Source organism: Anolis sagrei, chromosome 9 (genome assembly GCF_037176765.1).
Source record: "Anolis sagrei isolate rAnoSag1 chromosome 9, rAnoSag1.mat, whole genome shotgun sequence".
Taxonomy (NCBI): domain Eukaryota; kingdom Metazoa; phylum Chordata; class Lepidosauria; order Squamata; family Dactyloidae; genus Anolis; species Anolis sagrei.
The window spans coordinates 17964031-17984028 of NC_090029.1; the positions used below are offsets into that span (position 1 = coordinate 17964031).

General features: G+C 44.8%; 1 protein-coding gene across 1 annotated transcript in view; it reads right to left on the minus strand.

The window, feature by feature from the left end:
- Positions 1-4697: 4697 nt before the first annotated feature.
- Positions 4698-19998, minus strand: part of SLCO3A1 (solute carrier organic anion transporter family member 3A1) — a 145813-nt gene continuing 130512 nt past the window's right edge. The window contains exons 8-10 of the mRNA XM_067471309.1: positions 16187-16362; positions 12710-12774; positions 4698-11214 (exon numbers count right to left, since the gene is read on the minus strand). Of these exons, the coding sequence (XP_067327410.1) occupies positions 10835-11214; positions 12710-12774; positions 16187-16362 (621 nt within the window). The 3' untranslated portion in view covers positions 4698-10834. The remainder of the gene's footprint in view (positions 11215-12709; positions 12775-16186; positions 16363-19998) is intronic.

The window sequence follows — 19998 nt, forward strand, 5'->3', positions numbered from 1 at the left end:
CAACTTGGACTACAATGCCCATCCTCCACATCCAGCATGGTGATTGGTTTTCCTGCCCGTGCTCAGCCAGATTGAAGAAGGCTCAAATAAGCCGAACAGCCATTGTTGAATGGAAGATCTCGGCTGGAAAGAATTAATTCACATTTGCTAACACAGTTTTGAAAATGTGTTATAATAGAAGAGTCGCTTCAACTCTTTGGGGAGATGGTTGCCTTCAGAAAAGGAATGGCTCAGTGAAGCTGGCAATAGCTTTGTGTTCTTACCTTCTTTTTTGGATCTCTTTGTCTCCTTGTGCCAAGAATAATAATTGCAAAGATGATTTTGCACGTTCCTCTGGAGATAACACCATCTGATTCTGTCCGCTGCCGGCTGTGTTTGTTCTTAAGCGAAACCAAGGAGCAAGGCGTCAAGCAGAACAAGACAAATGCACTGTAGAGGCAAGCCTATTCTTAAGGACCCTCAAGGTGTTTAGATTTCATTTGCTCTTTGGATTGGAAACTGGGTGGATGAAATCTGGGTAGCATTTTATCACAACCGTGGAAGGGGCTCCTCAACATGGAATCTACTAAAAAGCAAGAATTAATGGAGTTTGATACTGCTTTAACTGCCACAGCTCAATGCTATGGAATCTGGGAGTTGCGGTTCCACATGCTTTGAGCTTCCTCTGCCAAAGAATGCTGCTGCTTCACCAAACTACAACTCCCAGCTTTCCATAGTGTTTGTCTGTGGCAATTCAAACTGTGTTACATCAACCGTGTAGATCAGGGGTCCTCAAACTTTTTAAACAGAGGGCCGGGTCACAGTCCCTCAAGTGTTGGAGGGCCGGGTTATAATTTGGAAAAAAACCCATGAATTCCTATGCACATTGCACATATAATAATAATAAACCTTTATTTATACCCCGCTACCATCTCCCGAAGGACTCAGTGTGGCTTACAAGAAGCCGAGCCCAAATACATCAGTAAAAAAGCAACAAGAGCAATGCAGACAATAAATAAACTCATAAACAAAGCAATAAACAGTAACAATAACACCACGATGCATTAAAAACCTATGGCAGGGCCAAATGTAATAATTAATTTTTTTAAAATGTTGGGCATGACAAGGTGACATATAACTAGGATAGGTATTTGGAGAGAGATGGAGCAAGCAGACAATCCTAGACCATTAGTAAAGTGCGATTAGGGACATGTTGCTTAGGGTTTCCTTATTCTGGGAAGGCACACTGGAACAACCACGTTTTCAGGCTCCTCCTAAAGACTGCCAGAGTTGGGGCATGCCTGATGTCCTTGGGGAGCGAGTTCCAGAGTCGAGGGGCCACCACCGAGAAGGCCCTATCCCTCGTCCTCACCAATTGCGCTTGCGATGGAGGTGGGATCATGAGTAGGGCCTCCCCAGATGAACGAAGAGATCATGTGGGTTCGTACACAAAGATGTGGTCACGCAGGTAGGCGGGTCCCAAACCATTTAGGGCTTTGTAGGTAAGCACCTGCACCTTGAATTGGGACCGGAAAATGAACAGCAGCCAATGGAGCTCCTTAAACAGTAGTGCAAAATTTGTAGTGCAAAAAACTTTAAAACAATACAATAATTAAAATGAAGAACAATTTTAACAAATATAAACTTATTAGTATTTCAATGGGAACTGTGGCCCTGCGTTTTGGCTGATTAGGTAGGATTTTGTTGTTGTTGTTGTGATGTGCTTTCAAGTCATTTCAGATTTTGGATGACCCTGAGCGAGGGCCAGGTAAATGACCTTGGAGGGCCGCATCCGGCCCCCAGGTCTTAGTTTGAGGACCCCTGGTGTAGATGCATGACCATAAGTTGAGAAGTTGCAACCCATGGATGAAAAACTAACTCCATAGAATCTTTAAAAAATCAGACAAGCTTTCTTGCAAGGACTTCATCACGTTGAAGCAGGAAATCATTGCTAGGCCACTAAGTCTCTGGTCTGTCATTAAACTTCTAGATACACTTTTCACTCTCTTCCTGGTTGAAAATTATCTTTTCCCACTGCATATCATTACTGGTAGAGTAGCTAACACAGTCAAAAGGAAATTTATTGACCAATAGTATCTTTCTTAATTGATGGTGTAATATTACACCACATTATGCACTCAGCCTTAACGGAAGCAAGTGCTGCCTCATTTTCAAAGTATTCTGACAGTTGTTCCATATGGTGAACTTTGTCTAGACCTGAAAACCCAGGGAGGGTAACCTGGAAACTGGTTAAAATGTCTTCATTTGACATGACCCTTTTGGTAATGTTCTGTATGAGTGAATTGACACATGGAATGATTGCTGTTTTCAAATGGTAGTTGTTGTTTACCTGGATCAAGAAAGAACTGAAGGCAGCCAACATCATATCTGGACCAAACATGGCCAACTGTGTATACTGAACAAACACAAATCCACTACAAGTCATAGTACATAAATCACAAAGGTAAATGGTTTTTCTCAGTTTATATAATGCAATATTAAACTTATAACCAACTTATATGACGCAGCATTGAGCAATATACAATGAACAAAAAACTTGCTTGCTACAGAATCAAACCATTGCAGAGCACGTGTGCTGTTGCACGCTGGGCCTGTGCATAAGACTGTAGACAGGACATAAATTCCGTGTGCCCAACGGGATGCCGGGGCTGCCTCAGATTAAAGGCCTTTGGATTTCCTTAAGACAGAGTCTTTAGATTGCTTAAAGGTTCAACAAAGTTCTTTATTAAGGAAAACAAACAGTTACTTTAAGGCTTTCTTAACAGTCTATTGGCTCTCCCTCAAGCTTGTCCACAGGGAACAGGCACTATCTTCTTAACTGTAAGTAATGGGGAAATCCTTAACTTCTAATCTGGGCAGTCTGTCTTTGCCTTTGTTGGCATGGAGCCCCTGCACCCGGTACCAACTGCTTCTGGCTTCCGCGAGTGACCCTTACCAAGCAGAGCTTTGTAGACTTCTAGGGGGGAAAGAACTCAGGTTTCCGTGATGGCTGACTGAAGTCCTTTAGCAAAGGAGATGTACGGCTGTATAACCCCAGCCAAGCTGTGGGCTGTATATCTCCCCGGCCAAGCTGTAGAAGACGAAGCTTTCTACAGGAGCTCTTGGTATTATATCCTGCATGAAAGGCTTCTCTGTGTGGACTGAACCCAAAATGGCTCCTATTCCCTCTAAAACCCAAAAAGGGGGCAGGAACAGGGAACCTAACTATAATTGACAGGTGGCTTGCCCTATGATTGCAGCCAAAAGAAGCCACCTATCTGAAGAGTCCCTGAAACTTAGGACTACAACAAACATTCAATGCAAAGCAAACAACATTGGAGCTCCTGGTACAGTTGTATCCGCACAGCATGGTTTAGGAGAACCTAATATCCACTGTTTCATTCTTATCCACCTGAGGAAGAATTATTATTTTGGAGAACTTGATGTCCACTTCATTATACTCTTCACATTTCTCCACCTGAGGAAGACGTTAGTCGAAACCGGTCTGGAAATCCTCTACGTGGACATCCTCTTACAAGGGACTGGAAACTCCACTCAAGAGTATCTTTCTCTAAAGTAAGGGATCTTATGCCCTTAAGATAAGTCTGCTTTACAGCAAGAAAGACTCTATTTTTGTTACTGATGTAAAATCACTGTATCAACAACAGTTTTTTGTTCATTGTATATTGCTCAATGCTGCATCATATAAGTTGGTTATAAGTTTAATATTGCATTGCTGTTCATTCGTTTAATCGTCTCCGACTTTTCGTGACCTCATGGACCAGCCCACGCCAGAGCTCCCTGTCGGCCGTCACCACCCCCAGCTCCTTCAAGTTCAGTCCAGTCACTTCAAGGATGCCATCCATCCATCTTGCCCTTGGTCAGCCCCTCTTTCTTTTGACTTCCACTTTCCCCAGCATAATTGTCTTCTCTATATTACATTACATAAGCTAAAAAAAATTACCTTTGTGATTTATGTACTACGACTTGTCATGGATTTGTGTTTGTTGTGATTGTGGGAATCCATTGTCTTTTGTGTTAATTGCAACTGTGCATACAGGACAGGCGGGGATTGGGGGTGATTGACCTTGGATCTGGGTGTTGCAGTGCACCCTTTTGCAGAGGCCATTGAACCAAGCCAACGCTGGATCTGGACTAAACTTGGCACATAGAGCCAATGTGCCCAACTGTTCATAGAGGCAGGGATTGGGGAATGAGTGTCCTTTTTTCAAATGGGAGTTGTTGTTTACCTGGATCCAGAGAGTCCCAGAAGGCAGCTGACGGGCTCGACGCACTCCACTCCCAACCACAAGTGTGGTGAGACTTCAATGCATGGGTGAAAGGCCTGCCGAGTGCACGGGCGCTAAGGCCTATTGCAGCCTCCGAATGGTCTGTGGTGCGGCGGCATCCTCTTTGGCACCTGGGCTGTTGGTGCACTCCCCTTCCTCTCCCAGCACCAAAGGCTGAAACCAGGGGCACCGAAAAGGAAAGAGAGTGTGATGAGGGCCCAGGCACGGACAAAGCCTTCTCGCGGACCACCCTGAGAATTGGGGAGGGGAGGCTGAAGCCCCTCAAGCCCCCCCCCCTCGGCTACATGCCTGGCCATAGAGCAGACCTTCCCAAAGCTGGAGAAAGGAGAAAGTGGTGGTCCCAACGACACCTGGGCAATGTGAAGTATATGTGTGAGTTCCCAATAAAAAGGTCATTCGAGGACGCCATTGATGAATGAAAATAGTGCTTTTAATATCATTTACAGCAAACTTACAGTACATTATATTTCACGTCATCACATAATTTTTGTTTTCTAAACTCCTCTGCAAAATATAAGCTTGCAAAAATACAGAAGGCGGTGCTCAAAATATACTGAGCGCCGCCTCTCTTTCTCTTTTCCTGTTTACTTGTCTCCCCTTCGGTCAGAAGGAGAGGAGGACTGGGTCCTTGTTCCGGAACCCATCTTGCTCCCCATCCCACCCTGAAGAAAAAGAAAACACAAGAATGAAAAAGAACCCAATGGATGTGTCGTTAGATAATCTCCTCAAAGCCCAAACGTTCAAAGTGGAATGTCTTCTCAGCCTTAGAGAAGGGCAAGGGGGAAACCTCCGTTGAATGGATCAGGGTTGGGTCAACAGAAGCCAAAGTTGACTTCAAGGCAATTCAAAACAAGGTGCGAAGAAGAGCTATGACTTGAAAGGACAATGGTCAATGGCGCACAAATAATTGGGAAAGCAACAGGATGCAAATTTTGTGTCCCCTATGAAAAAATTGCCTTGAGGGAATGCAAACCAAGGCAGTATTGCTCCTCTTTCTTGGGAAGGGGCATGCATCTTCCATGCCCTGTGGGTGCATCTACACCAGGCATGGGCAAACTTTCTAACTTGGGGGCTGCATGGTAGCACTCCCCGCTTGGACAAGCTGCTTGGTGATGGATGGATGGAAGGAAGGAAGGAAGAGAGGGAAGGAGGGAAGGAGGAAGGAAAGAGGGTAGGAAAAAAGAATGAAAGGGAGGAAGGGAAGAATGGAAGGAGAAAGAGAGAGAGAGGGAACGAGGGAGGGAAGAGGGAAGGAAGGAAAGACAAAAGGGTAGGAAGGGTGAAAAGTTGGAAGGAAAGGAGGAAGGAAAAAGAGAAGGAATAGATGAAGAGAATCATAAAGTTGGAAGAGACCTCATGGGCCATCCAGTCCAACCCCCTGCAAAGAAGCAGGAAAACGCATTCAAAGCACCCCTGACAGATGGCCACCCAGCATTTGTTTAAAAGCCTCCAAATAAGGAGGCTTTTAAACAGAGGATGGATGGATGGATGGATGGATGGATGGATGGATGGATGGAAGGAAGGAAGGAAGGAAGGAAGGAAGGAAGAAGGGAGGGAGAGAGGGAAGATAAAAGAAAGTGAGAAGGAAAGAAAATGGGAAGGAAAGGAGGAGGGAGGGAGGGAAAAGAGGGAGGAAAAGGGGTAGGACGAAAGGGAGGAAGGATGGAAGGAGAAAGAGAGAAGGAAGGGAGGAAGGAGGAAGGAAAGAGAGAAGGAAGGAAAGACAAAAGGGAGAGAAGGAGGTAAGGACAAAAGGGTGGAAGGGAAGGGAAGGGAAGGGAAGGGAAGGGAAGGGAAGGGAAGGGAAGGGAAGGGAAGGGAAGGGAAGGGAAGGGAAGGGAGGGAGGGAGGAAGGAAGGAAGGAAGGAAGGAAGGAAGGAAGGAAGGAAGGAAGGAAGGAAGGGAAGGAGGAAGGGAAGAGAGGAAAGATGAAAGGGTTGAAGAGAAGGAGAAAAAGTGAGGGAAGGAGGAAGGAAAGAGTGACGGAAGGAAGGACAGGATGATGTGAGAGAGGAGAGCCTGAAAAAAAGAGCACAAGGGGCCGCATTCGGCCCCCGAGCCTAGGTTTGCCCATACCTGATCTACACTGTCGAATGAATGCAGTTTGACACCACTTGAACTGCCAGGGCTCAATGTTATGGAATCCTGGGAGTTGTAGTTTTACAAGGTCTTTCACCTTCTTTACTAGAACTGCTGGGACATCACCAAAAAACAAACCAGAGGGATCCCATCACACCGAGTTGACAGTTCAAGGGGTGTCAAACTGCATTCATTTGATAATGTGGATGGACCCTGTGTGGTCAATGCAAGGGACGTAAAAACTACAGAACAACCAAATCCAGGCCGTTAGCAAAGGCAAAGCAGGGATAAACCATGCTATTATTTCCAAACAATATAGTATGGCCCTTGTTTCCGAAGGGGATACATGGAACTACAAGTTATAGCAAACCCTATATTTTGACTATACGTGGGTCAGAAGCATACCACAGAATCACACTGGAGGACTTAGAGCATCCCGCAAACACTTCCAGGGGACTATTTATTTTTTTGGACTCTGTGTAAGTGAAACTGTGGAAAGCGCATCTATGCCGAAGGGCGTTGCAAGAAGTGCCCCCTTTATCTGCAGGAAGTATGTTCCAAGACCTTCTATGGATGCCTGAAACCATGGACAGCACCAAACCCTCTATAAGTAATAATTCTGAACCACTCGTAAATGGCCTTTCCATTTTCTGCCACTTTTACTATGATGTAGTGAGTTATTGGTATCCTTTGGGGTTTTGCTTCAGGACCTCCTGTGGATACCAATGTCAATATTCCGGTCCCATGATACATATTGGCAGAGTAAATAGTGCCCTTTGTGCAAAATGACAAAAATAAGCAGGGAGGAGGTTTTGAATGGTGGATAGCAGAATCCACGGACACAGAATCCATTAATACAGATGATGGACTGTATCTAATTCAGACCTGCCTGAAACACAAACACCTCTCTATTGCAAGTAACGTAGAAGAAGAAGCACCTAGATTTCGAAAGCAATAGCACGTGGGAGCGATTCTGTTTATAGTATGACTTAACGGTGAACAGAGGCTGAAATGTAAAGGTATGTGTGTGCATTTCATGGGAAGTCTAGTGGCAGGAAGGCCATCATCGCATAGGGCAGCAGTGGCAACATGGAGACCATAGGTCATGTTGCCCTTAATGAACACCCAAAAACGAACCACCAAACCATTGCCCAGGACCTATAAATGCTCCAGCTTCACCACTTTACTGGTACCACAGAGTTTTTGAGGTTGCCAAACAAATTTGGGAGGTGGCCTCAAAATTAACAGCCGCTGCTGGGTTTCTGTGGTAACGAAAGAAGCGATTTTGGGGTGCCCTTCAGTTAGCCTTCCAAGCTTTGTCATGGGGCTAAGATAGTGCATCCCCACCATTCCTGAGCTTGCGATCGTCTGGACTACAACTGATCCTGCAGACAGAGGGGCCAAAGTGTTTGTGCATGCTGGAGTTCATCTCCTCTGAAAAAATGGGGCCATCTTTGGATGGAACCATCAACCAAAAATGGCAGAGACTATTCCACTGCAAGAAGTCTGGGAGAAGTCCTCTTTTGCTCCTGTGTTGGGCTCTAACTTTTTCAAAGTGTTGTTGAAAGCTTCCATGGCTGGAAACACCGGATTGCTGTGAGTTTTCCAGGCAGTATGGGTATGTTCCAGAAGCATTCTCTCCTGACGTTTCACCCACATCTATGGCAGGCATCCTCAGAAGTTGTGGGCTCTGTTGGAAACTAGGCAAGTGGAGTTTATATATCTGGGGAATGATGTCCGGGGCAGGAGAAAGAAAGAACTCTTGTCTGTTGGAGGCAGGCACCACTGTTGCAATTGGCCCCACTGATTGGCATTGAATGGCCAATCAGTCGGGCCATTCAGAGCCTGATTGCTTCCTGCCTGAGGAAATCCTTTGTTGGGAGGTGTTAGCTGGTCCTGATTGTTTCATGTCTGGAATTCCCCAGTTTTCTGAGTGTTTCAAGACAATAAATAAACAATCAGGGTCAGTTAACACCTCCCAACAAAGGATCCCCCAGGCAGAAAGCAGCTTACTTGTCCGAATGCATCTGTCTCTACATCCCACCTCATAATTTAAGATCATCCGGGGAGGCCCTGCTCTCGCTCCCGCCTACATCGCAAACGCGTTTGGCCGGGATGAGAGATAGGGCCTTCTTGGCTGTGGCCCTCCACCGGTGGAACATGCTTCCAGAAAAGATAAGATTGGCCTCATCCCTCCTGGCTTTCAGGAAGAAAGTGAAATTGTGGTTGTGGGACCAGGCTTTTGGACAGCAGACTTAATTAGCACTTATTGACTGGAGTGACGATACAGCTGATGATATTGTATTATAGTTTTAATTAATGTTTATGTACTGTTTTAATTAATGCTTTATGTATTTTAATTGTGTTGTATTATTGTAAAAGTTGTATATGAAACGGCATTGAATCGTTGCCTAATGTAAGCCATCCTAAGACTCCCTTCGGGGATAGAGAACAGACGGGGTAGAAATACCAGAAATAATAACAAATAAATAAATAAGCAGCCGGGCTTTGAAGCTGCAATGCCATTCAATGCTAACCAAGCTGGCCAATTGCAGCATTCACACCTGCCTCCAAGAGACAAGAGTTATTTCTCCCACACTGGATATCTTTCCATAGATATTAGGCTTGGGTAACCACGGAAAAATTTGGTTCTAAACTTGTTTTGTTTTTAGGGGGCCCTTGCATTTCGTTTTTTTTAATAATTCCGAAATTTTCCTTTTAATAATTTTGAAATATACGAAATTTCGTAAAATTACGAATTGATTCGTTAATGGCGGACGCGATTGCGCAATATGCTAAAAAAAACCTCCAAATGGGACAGGGGGAACTTCTGAAGCTTCCCTCTCCCTCTGTTGTTGACTGTTGGTGTGACAAAACAAACAACAACTATAAAACTTGCACCAGACATGCGAAAATAATTACGAAATAATTATGAAATAAATTGAAAAAATTGTTTCGAATCTAATTTACTCCTCACACTATTCCTGCATGGCTCAATATTGGATCGTAAGCTAATTTAAATACGAATTAATAACGAATTACGAAATTAATGAATGAAACCGCCCAAGCCTAATAGATATATAAACCCCACTTGCCTGGCTTTCAACAGACCTCACAACCTCTGAGGATGCCTACCATAGAAGTGGGTGAAATGTCAGGAGAGAATGCTTCTGGAACATGGCCAGACAGCCTGGAAAACTCACAGCAACCCAACTTTATCAAAGTTTAGAAAGAAAGAGAAAGCTGGCATATATCTCAGTAAAGGAAAGTACATCTCCCAAAAAAGTTTGGATTTCATTTCCAAACGAAAAAGGATGGCCAAAATGGCCACCTGGGAAGAGGGATGGACATTGTCAAAATGTCCCCGCAAACTGGAATGCTGCATCCAATACGATCCTTCCCATCCCAATGCACATGTATGCATTCATGTCTCACTGCATGCCCTCACCCAACCATAAAAACATAAATATATAATAAAAAGTTGAACATTTGCTTTGGGAATAGGTGCCCTTCTCTTCCCCAACTCAACATTTCCCTGGTCCAAACTATACTGAGAATTTAGGTTTTCTTTCCAAAGTATACAAAAGCTTATATTAGTTAAGAAGACTGATGGTTCGACCTCCCCTCTTCCACTTCTGAAAGTCCTACATCTCTCTTTGCTTTAGACCCGCTTCATTTCTACTACATTTCAAAAGTTTTGCAGAAATATGGGTGCAAAGATCATCCAATACTCCCCTCCCTATTTTCCTGGCATAGTCAGGTACATCCCACTCCCAGTTTCTATACCAAAAATGGAACGGATGCTGGTGCTTTAAGAGCAGTAATGTGATGGAGCTGCTTAGCTTCATCTTCTGGCATTGAGCTGGTGATGATACGGTTGAATTGGCTGAAGGATTTTCCCCTTCCCCAAGGTCACCCCTTTGATATGGTAGAGAGGAGACTGAAAAATGCTGGGACTGAATAGCACCCATGTTTACATCCTTTGAGCTCGTATTGCAAAGGCTACACCCAATGGTGCCGAAAGGGACCTCGTTGGGGAAACCACTCTGTGGCTTCCTTCTGCTCCTTCTCTTTGCCTTTGGGTGGTTTTGCCTTTAGATCCAAGGAGAGAGAGACAGCCGCTCCACTCCTTAAGCCCATGCTGGATCCCAAGATGGGCAGCTTTGCCCATCTCTCTACGATGCTGGCTAACCCATCTGGCACATGTTGGACCTCTATTTCTCATGCCAGGTCTCCAAACAATGATATACGTCTTTCAAATCTTGCTAGATCTGCTAGCTAGATCCCTAGCAAAGGGAAAAAAATTGGTCGTTTCTGAGAAACAGTTGTGTCTGTTGTTTTGCTTGTACTTTCCAAAATGTCCGTGTGTATGTATATATATATTACATTTCTCTCTCTTTCGTATATATATATAATATATCTGTTTTAAAAAGAACCTTTGGGTTAGCCACCCGCCTTTGCAGTCACTACAAAACAGACTCCATGTTTTCGCACCATTCGTGGTCTTCGAGGTTGTAGATAAATTTTGTCCTATGGGCCGGGCTGGAGCCAATGGGGTCCCGTCCCAGGTTGTCCAGGGTCAAGGTGGAGGCAAAGAACTCGCTGGTGCTGAGGCCGCCTTCGTGGTTCTTGATGTACTTCTTATAGTTCTTCCTCAAGCACTGCCAGGTGGTGGTGTACAAGATGAAGGCCAAGGACTTCAGGGTAATGGCAATGCTGACGTACAAGTACCGGTACACGACGTTGTCGTACAGGGCGCACGCGCCTTGCTCCCCGCAGAACGTGCTCCAAAACAGGCAAGTGGAGTCAATCCCGGCTCCAAAGATGAGAGGAGGTGGGATAAAACCTAGGGAAGAAGAAGAGAATTGCTTGAACCAGCTTCAAGAGAAGGGACTTCTGTTTTTAAGAATGCAAAACGAGCCCGGATGGATTAGACTGGGTTGGTGTAAGTTTTTTTAGGCTGTATGGCCATGGTCCAGTGGCATTCTCTCCTGATGTTTTGCCTGCATCTGTGGCTAATGGCATCTTCAGAGGTCTGCTGGAAATGAGGCAAGTGAAGTGTGTGTGTGTGTGTGTATATATATATTGTGTGTGTGTATATGTGTGTGCATACACACACACACATAATATTCGTTTGTGGGATTAACAAAACTCAAAAAACACTGGACGAATTGACACCAATTTTGGACACAGGACGTCTAACAACTAAATGTACGTCCTTCACTCAAAAAAATGATTTTGTCATTTGGGAGTTGTAGTTGCTGGAATTTATAGTTCACCTACAATCAAAGAGCATTCTGAACTCCACCAGTGATGGAATTGAACCAAACTTGGCACACAGTTCTCCCATGACTTGGAAGGGCTTGGTGGGCAGTGTCCTTTGGTTTTGGAGTTGTAGTTCACCCACATCCAGAGAGCACTGTGGACTCAAACAATGATGGATCTGGACCAAACTCTACATGAATACTCAATATGCCCAACTGTGAACAGTGGTGGAGTTTGGGGAAAATAGAAACTTGACATTTGGAAGTTGTAGTTGCAGGGATTTATAGTTCACCTACAATCAAAGAGCATTCTGAACCCCACCAATGATAGAATTGGGCCAAACATCCCACACAGAACCCTCATGTGAGCCACAGCAACGCAATCCAGGGGACAGCTAGTATATATATATATAAATGTAATGTTCGTTTGTGGGATTAACAGACCACTGGATGAATTGCCACCAAATTTGGCCACAAGACACCTAATAACCCAAGGAGTGACCATCACTAAAAAAACAAAACAAAAACAAAATCAATTTTCTCATTTGGGAGTTGTAGTTGCTGGGATTTTTAGTTAACCTACAATCAAAGAGCATTCAGAACTCCACCACTGATGGAATTGAACCAAATGTGGCACACACGACTCCCATGATCAACAGAAAATACTAAAGGGGTTTGGTGGACACTGACGTTGAGTTTTGGAGTTGTAGTTCACCTACATCCAGAGAGCATTGTGGACTCAAACAATGATGGATCTGGACCAAACTTGGCACAGATACTCAATATGCCCAAATGCGAACACTGCTGGAGTTTGGGGAAAATAGACCTTGACATTTGGGAGTTATAGTCACTGGAATTTATAGTTCACCTACAATCAGAGAGCATTCTGAGCCCCACCAACGATAGAATTGGGCCAAACTTGGCACACAGAGACCCCATGACGAACAGAAAATACTGTGTGTTCTGATGGTCTTTGGAGACCCTTCTGACACCCCCCTTACGACCCCACTAGAGATCCCGACCCCTAGGTTGAAAAATACTGAACTAGAGGGATGCCAGAGTATTGGATCCACTTACCTAACAATCGGAGAAGGAGGAAGAGCACTCCCAATGCGTAAGACTTCAGCTCTGGGCTCACTGTTCTGTACAGGGGAGAAATTTATTATTATTATTATTATTATTATTATTATTATTATTATTATTCAATAAATTTGTGGTGGCTTCCCATCTCCTCAAGGAAGTGCCTCCATGTCTCAAGCCACCTCTCTGATTAAGGACAAGGAAATAGGTAAGTATCCCTGGCACTTCTGTTCCAAAGGGACACAAGATAGTTTAAACTGATAGATTTGGGGACTTGGTTGTGTCTCAATAGAGAAAACAAACCTGGAAATTCACAAGGAAGGCAGAGAACATAGAAAGGTGACAGAAACCAGTCTTCCGGCTTCAAGACAATGTTGTGTTGTACCACCCACCCCGGACAGGAACTTTGGGTGCTCAGGTGCGTTGCATATGAAAGAAGAGTTTGCTTTTGATCCATATCCACAATGAGAAGATAAAAGAGCATCATAAGCAGAACAGTTTGCTCTGAAGTTGGGCACACAGCACCTTCAGATCAAGCGCTAATGAGCTTCTCATGGGCACCTTTCATGGCATTGCAATTCAGGCAGTGTGGGATCACAAGAACGAAGGCAGTTGCACCCTATGGCCACAATTAAACACAAAGAGGAACTCCAAAAAAGTGAGCCAGTTGGGGAAATTAGAACCGTTGAGAAAAGGGCCACCAAAAATGATCAAATTGTTGTTATTTTTGTATTTTAGGAGGGGAAGACAACCAAAAACCTAAGAACACATCACATGAATTGCAGTGTTTACAAACAGATCAGGTCATGCAAAACCGATCCTAGGTAGATGTTGGAAGGCACATCTACACTGGCCAATGAGATTGGTGTGGAACTGGCAGAGGAGAAAATAGTTTTAGTATGTGGATGTTTAAATCGCAAGACCTGAAACCAGTCTGAGGCCTGGACAGTGCTGATGCACATTGCAGAAAGTGTCTCAAATTGGTCCCAGGATCTCTGATCGCCAGCTGCGCCCGTACCTTGGGAAGTCGGATCTGGCCACGGTGGTCCACGCTCTTGTTACATCCCGATTAGATTACTGCAACGCACTCTACGTGGGGTTGCCTTTGAAGACTGCTCGGAAACTCCAACTAGTCCAGCGGGAGGCAGCCAGATTGCTCATCGGAGCGGCATACAGGGAGCATACCACCCCCCTATTGTGTCAGCTCCACTGGCTGCCGATCCAATTCCGAGCACAATTTAAAGTGCTGGTTTTGACCTACAAAACCCTATACGGTTCCGGCCCGGTGTATCTGTCTGAACGGATCTCCCTCTACGTCCCACCTCGGAGCTTAAGATCTTCTGGGGAGGCCCTGCTCTCGACCCCGCCTCTATCACAAGTGAGGCTGGCGGGGACGAGGAGCAGGGCCTTCTTGGTGGTGGCCCCTCACCTGTGGAATTCACTCCCCGGGGAGATTAGATCGGTGACTTCCCTCTTGTCATTTAGAAAAAAATTGAAAACTTGGATGTGGGACCAGGCATTTGGATGTTCTGACAGCTAGAGTAAGGACCTTGATGATGGACAGGAATTGACTGAACGGAATGGATTAATGGAACTCTGAACACTGAGCATGAGATTAGTTTATTGATTGTGTTATGTACTGATGGTTATAACCTGTTAATTGTTGAATTGCTGTTATGTATGTATGTATATTTGACATAGGCATCGGATTGTGCCTTCTTTGTAAGCCGCCCTGAGTCCCCCCTCGGGGGTGAGAAGGGCGGGGTAGAAGTAACTGAAATAAATAAATAAATAAATAAATATATCCTTGGCTTCACCTCCATGGAGGAATTGGGGCCTTTTGGTCAACTCTCCCCATTGCAATGAGCATGAAAGTCGATCCCTTCATTGGTCTCTTAATGCAATGTGGTTTGACACTTTTTGGTGTGCTGCTCCACCTTAAAGCCTCCATTTCAGAGTATTCTACAACTCTGCTTATAGAATCATAGAGTCCAACGCCCTGCCAAGAAGCAGGAATATTGCATTCAAAGCACCCCCGACAGATGGTCATCCAGCCTCTGTTCAAAAGCTTCCAAAGAACTGTGACTCCTGACTGTGAGAGCCGTTCAGCAGTGGAACTCTCTGCCCTGGAGTGTGGTGGAGGCTCCTTCTTTGGAAGCTTTTAAACAGAGGCTGGATGGCCATCTGTCAGGGGTGATTTGAATGCAATATTCCTGCTTCTTGGTAAGGGGTTGGACTGGATGGCCCATGAGGTCTCTTCCAACTCTTGGATTCTATTATTCTAAGGAGCCTCTACCACACTCCTGGGCAGAGAGTTCCACTGCTGAACGGCTCTCACAGTCAGGAAGTTCTTCCTAATGTTCAGATGGAATCTCCTTTCTTGTAGTTTGAAGCCATTGCTCCGTGTCCTAATCTCCAGGGCAGAAGAAAACAAGCTTGCTCCCTCCTCCCTGTGACTTCCTCTCATGTATTTATACATGGCTATCATGTCTCCTCTCAGCCTTCTCTTCTGCAGGCTAAACATGCCCAGCTCTTTAAGCCACTCCTAATAGGGCTTGTTCTCCAGACCCTTGATCATTTTAGTCGCCCTCCTCTGGACACATTCTCACATATTTATACATGGCTATCATGTCTCCTCTGAGTCTTCTCTTCTTCAGGCTAAACATGCCCAGCTCCTTAAGCCGCTCTTCATAGGGCTTGTTCTCCAGACCCTTGATCATTTTAGTCGCCCTCCTCTGGACACATTCTCACATATTTATACATGGCTATCATGTCTCCTCTGAGTCTTCTCTTCTTCAGGCTAAACATGCCCAGCTCCTTAAGCTGCTCCTCATAGGGCTTGTTCTCCAGACCCTTGATCATTTTAGTCGCCCTCCTCTGAACACATTCTCACATATTTATATATGGCTATCATGTTTCCCCTGAGCCTTCTCTTCTTCAGGCTAAACATGCCCATCTCCTTAAGCCACTCTTCATAGGGCTTGTTCTCCAGACCCTTGATCATTTTAATCGTCCTCCTCTGGACACATTCCAGCTTGTCAATATCTCTCTTGAATTGTGGTGCCCAGAATTGGACACAATATTCCAGGTGTGGTCTAACCAGAGCAGAATAGAGGGGTAGCATTACTTCCCTAGATCTAGACACTATACTCCTATTGATGCAGGCCAAAACCCCATTGGTTTTTTTTGCCGCTACATCACATTGTTGGCTCATGTTTAATTTGGTGTCCACGAGGACTCCAAGATCTTTTTCACACGTACTGCTCTCAAGCCAGGCGTCCCCCATTCTGCCTTCTCTTCTTCAGGCTAAATATGCCCAGCTCTTTAAGCTGCTCCTCATAGGGCTTGTGACTGTGATAAAAACATGCAGTCATGGTACAGCTCTTTCAAAATCTCCTGTGAAGGGCTAATGCAGTCCCCTTCCCCATCCCAAAGACTCTGTCCTACTTGTCTGACACATGAGGAATGCCTCACCTGATGAGAATGATGACGGAGGGCGTCTGGGCCATGGCTCCAATCATGCTGCAGACACACATCACGCAAAGGAATGTCAGGAAGGCTTCTTGGCATCCAGGGCTGGGGCACTTCCCGGGAACGACCGTGGCATTCTCGGCTGGGGCCGAACTGAGGCATGCGCAGCCAGTGAGATTCTGGAAGAGAAAGCCAAGGGTGGTCCAGTGGAGAATCCTCAGTCTCCAGAATGCAGGGAAGGAAAATATGTAGCACAATGCATAGGATGGTTTTGAAGGCGAAATATTATTATTATTATTATTATTATTATTATTATTATTATTATTATTTTACTGATACAAAAACACATTATGTCACAGCAAACTATATGTGTGTGTGTGTGTGTGTGTGTGTGTGTGCGTGCTGGATTTTGTATCACAAAATCACAAGTCAAACACTTCCCAAGCCTCTAGGACTGTGTGATGTATTTTCGAATGATGCTTACAGATCCAAGCGTTGCTATGGCCAACCTCCCCTCCTCCTTTCTCTCCTTCTTTGCCTCCTTCCTTTGCTCCCTCTTTCCTTCCTTCCTTCCTTCCTTCCTTCCCTTTTCTTCTTTCCTTCTCCTTCCTTCCTTCTCTTTCCTTCCTTGCTCCCTTTTTCTTTTCCTTCCTATTTCTCTCCTTTCTTCTTTATCTATCTTTTTCCTTCCTTCCTTCGCTTTTTGCTTCCATCCTTCCTTTTCTCTTTCCTTCTTTTTTCCTTCCCTCCCTCTTTCTCTTTCTTCCTACTCTACCTCTTTCTTCCCTTCACTTTTTGCTTCCATCCTTCCTTCCCTTTCCTTCTTTCCTTCCCTCCTTCTTTCCCTCCTTCTCTCCCTGTTTCCTTCACTCTCTCTTTCCTTCCCTCCTTTTTTTCCTTGTCTCCATCTTTCCTTCTCTACCTCTTTCCTTCCTTCCCCCTTTTTCTCTTCCTCCTTTCTTTCTCTCCTTTCTTCCTTCTCTACCTCTTTCCTTCCTTCTTTTTGCTCTTTGCCTCCATGCTTCCTTTTCCATTTCCTTCTTTCTTTCCCTCCCTCTTTCCTTCCTTCCTTCCTTCCTTCCTTCCTTCCTTCCTTCCTTCCTTCCTTCCTTCCTTCCTTCCTTCCTTCCTCCTCTTCCTTCCTTTTTTCTGTATTGTCATTTAGCTTTTGTCATTTAGTTTATTTGGGTTTTTAAGTCCTTTCTGCTAATTTTTAGGGGGGGGGGGAGGTGTTATACAAGTGATGGTCACTCATTGGTCTGTTAGGGGTATAGTGTCCAAATTTTGTGTCAATTCCTCCAGTGGTTTTTGAGTTATGTTAATCCCACAAATGAACACTAAATTTATATATCTATATATCTATCTAATACACAACAAGTTTAGTACACAGCAAACAAGATCACTCTGCTGCTGTTGTACGTCTGACACTTCCCAAGTGTCTAGGACTGTGTGATATATCGGCAAATAATATGTGGAGATCCGAGTAGGGTGGCCTCTTGCAGATGATAGATGGTCGTTTTGTCAGTGCCGATTGTTTTTAAGTGCAGGCCAAGGTCCTTAGGTACTACATCCAGTGTGCCGATCACCACTGGGACTACTGGCTTGGGCCAGAGTCATTGCAGTTCGACCTTTACATCCTTATATCATGTCAGCTTTTCCAGTTACTCATCATCAATTCTGCTATTATGTTTATTTATATCCCGCTTTTTCTCTCTATACGGAGACTTAAAGTGGCTCACAACAAAAAAAACTTAAAGTACACAAATATACAAGCATTAAAACAATATGAAACATCATTAAAAGGTTGTGGATGACACAATAAATAAATATTAAAAATATATAAAATCACCACAGCCCCTGACGATATTAAAAACCTTCTGAGCAGAGGACTCAGTGTGTAGCAGTTTGACAACACTTTAACTGCCATGGCTCAATACTATGGAATCCTGGGTGTTGTTGTTCGTTGTAGAACCAGAGCTCTCTTACAGTGAAGGCTAAAGTCCTCGTAAAACTACAACTCCCATGTTTACATGGCGGTGAGCTACAGAAGTAACCTCCTCTCAAACAGAAAGCAGGGCAAGCTGAGGGTTCGTTTATAGCAAAGAGTGGGTCCAACCTTTGTAAAGGACCCTTGCTAATGCTTTTCCCCATTGTGCTTAAGTGCTGCAGAAAGATATGTTAAGAAATCCATCGTCTACCAATGCTGTTCTTTCGATGCCGCAAAAGCAACAAATTGTGCTTCTATGCAAATGCCATGGAGAGCGCAATTCTGAAGTACCCACAGAGGTGCCATAAGAAGAGCCACACTGTGAGTGTTTGCTCATGAGAAGAGAAGCAAAAGCTTTTGAAGATATCATTGGATCAGGGAATAGCAACGGCAGATAGGTTGGCATGATGAAGAAGGAATTGGAACGGCTGGGGATAATTGGATCGGTTGAGGTTTGCTGTCTGAGCAGCACAGAAGCACCGCTGTGCTCATTTCTTGCCTTCAATAACTTCCTCTCTTCCCTTGAAATAACATGAAGTGCATTCTCAGAATGCACTGCAATCATGGATGTTGTTCCCTTAAGGATAATGGGATATACAGAAACACTTTAGGTGCTATTATGGGACTTGTCTTGAACTGTTAAATGTTCAGTATTAAAATATAGAGATAGATATGGGCACACACGCAAAATTGGTTACACACTAGACACTCAGTGTGGATAGGGATGTGAAAAGTTGTTATATTGTTGTCATCCGTTGCCATATAGGAGCCCCCGAGGCACAATGTGAACTATCTCCTTCTACGTCCCACCCTTGGAGTTTAAGATCTTCTGGGGAGGCCCTGCTCTCGGTCCCGCCTCTGTCTCAAACACGCTTGGCGGGGATGAGGGACAGGGCCTTCTTGGTGGTGGCCCCCGCCTGTGGAATTCATTCCCGGTGGCACAGTGTCTGAACGTCTCTCCTACGTCCCACCTCGGAGTTTAAGATCATCTGGGGAGGCCCTGCTCTCAACCCCACCTCTGTCTCAAACACGCTTGGTGGTGATAAGGAACAGGGCCTTCTTGGTGGTGGCCCCTGCCTGTGGAATTCATTCCCGGTGGCACAGTGTCTGAACGTCTCTCCTACGTCCCACCTCGGAGTTTAAGATCATCTGGGGAGGCCCTGCTCTCAACCCCACCTCTGTCTCAAACACGCTTGGTGGTGATAAGGGACAGGGCCTTGTCAGTGGTGGCCCCCCGCCTGTGGAATTCACTCCCCAGGGAAATTGGCCATCGTCATCCCTCCTCACCTTTAGAAAGAAGGTAAAAACATGGATGTGGGACCAGTCCTTTGGTTAATTACGTGGAAATGACAATGAAAATGTTGACAATGGCTTGGAAATGGATTATGGATAAGTTAAATGGAGTACTCAGTCTTAGAATTTGGCTAGCTGGTGGCCACCAGACTGGTAATAGTTCAGTAGATTGTAAGTATATTGTTTTAATGTTTTAATGTTTTTAACTAATATAATTATTGGTGTTTGTATTTTATTATGCGGTATCGAATTGTTGCCAATTGGAAGCTGCCCTAAGTCCCCCCCCCCCCCCCCCAGGGGTTGAAATGAGCGGGGGTAAAAGTGTTCGAAATAAATAAATAAAATAAAATAATTAAACCTTTGTGCTGGTAGCACTGAAGACTGACAAGTCGGAGGTTCAAATCCGGGGAGAGAGTGGATGAGCTCCATCTGTCAGCTCCAGCTCCCCAGGCAGGGACATGAGAGAAGATTCCCACAAAGATGGTAAAACGTCAAAACACCCAGACGACACCCCCTAGGCAATGTCCTTGTAGGC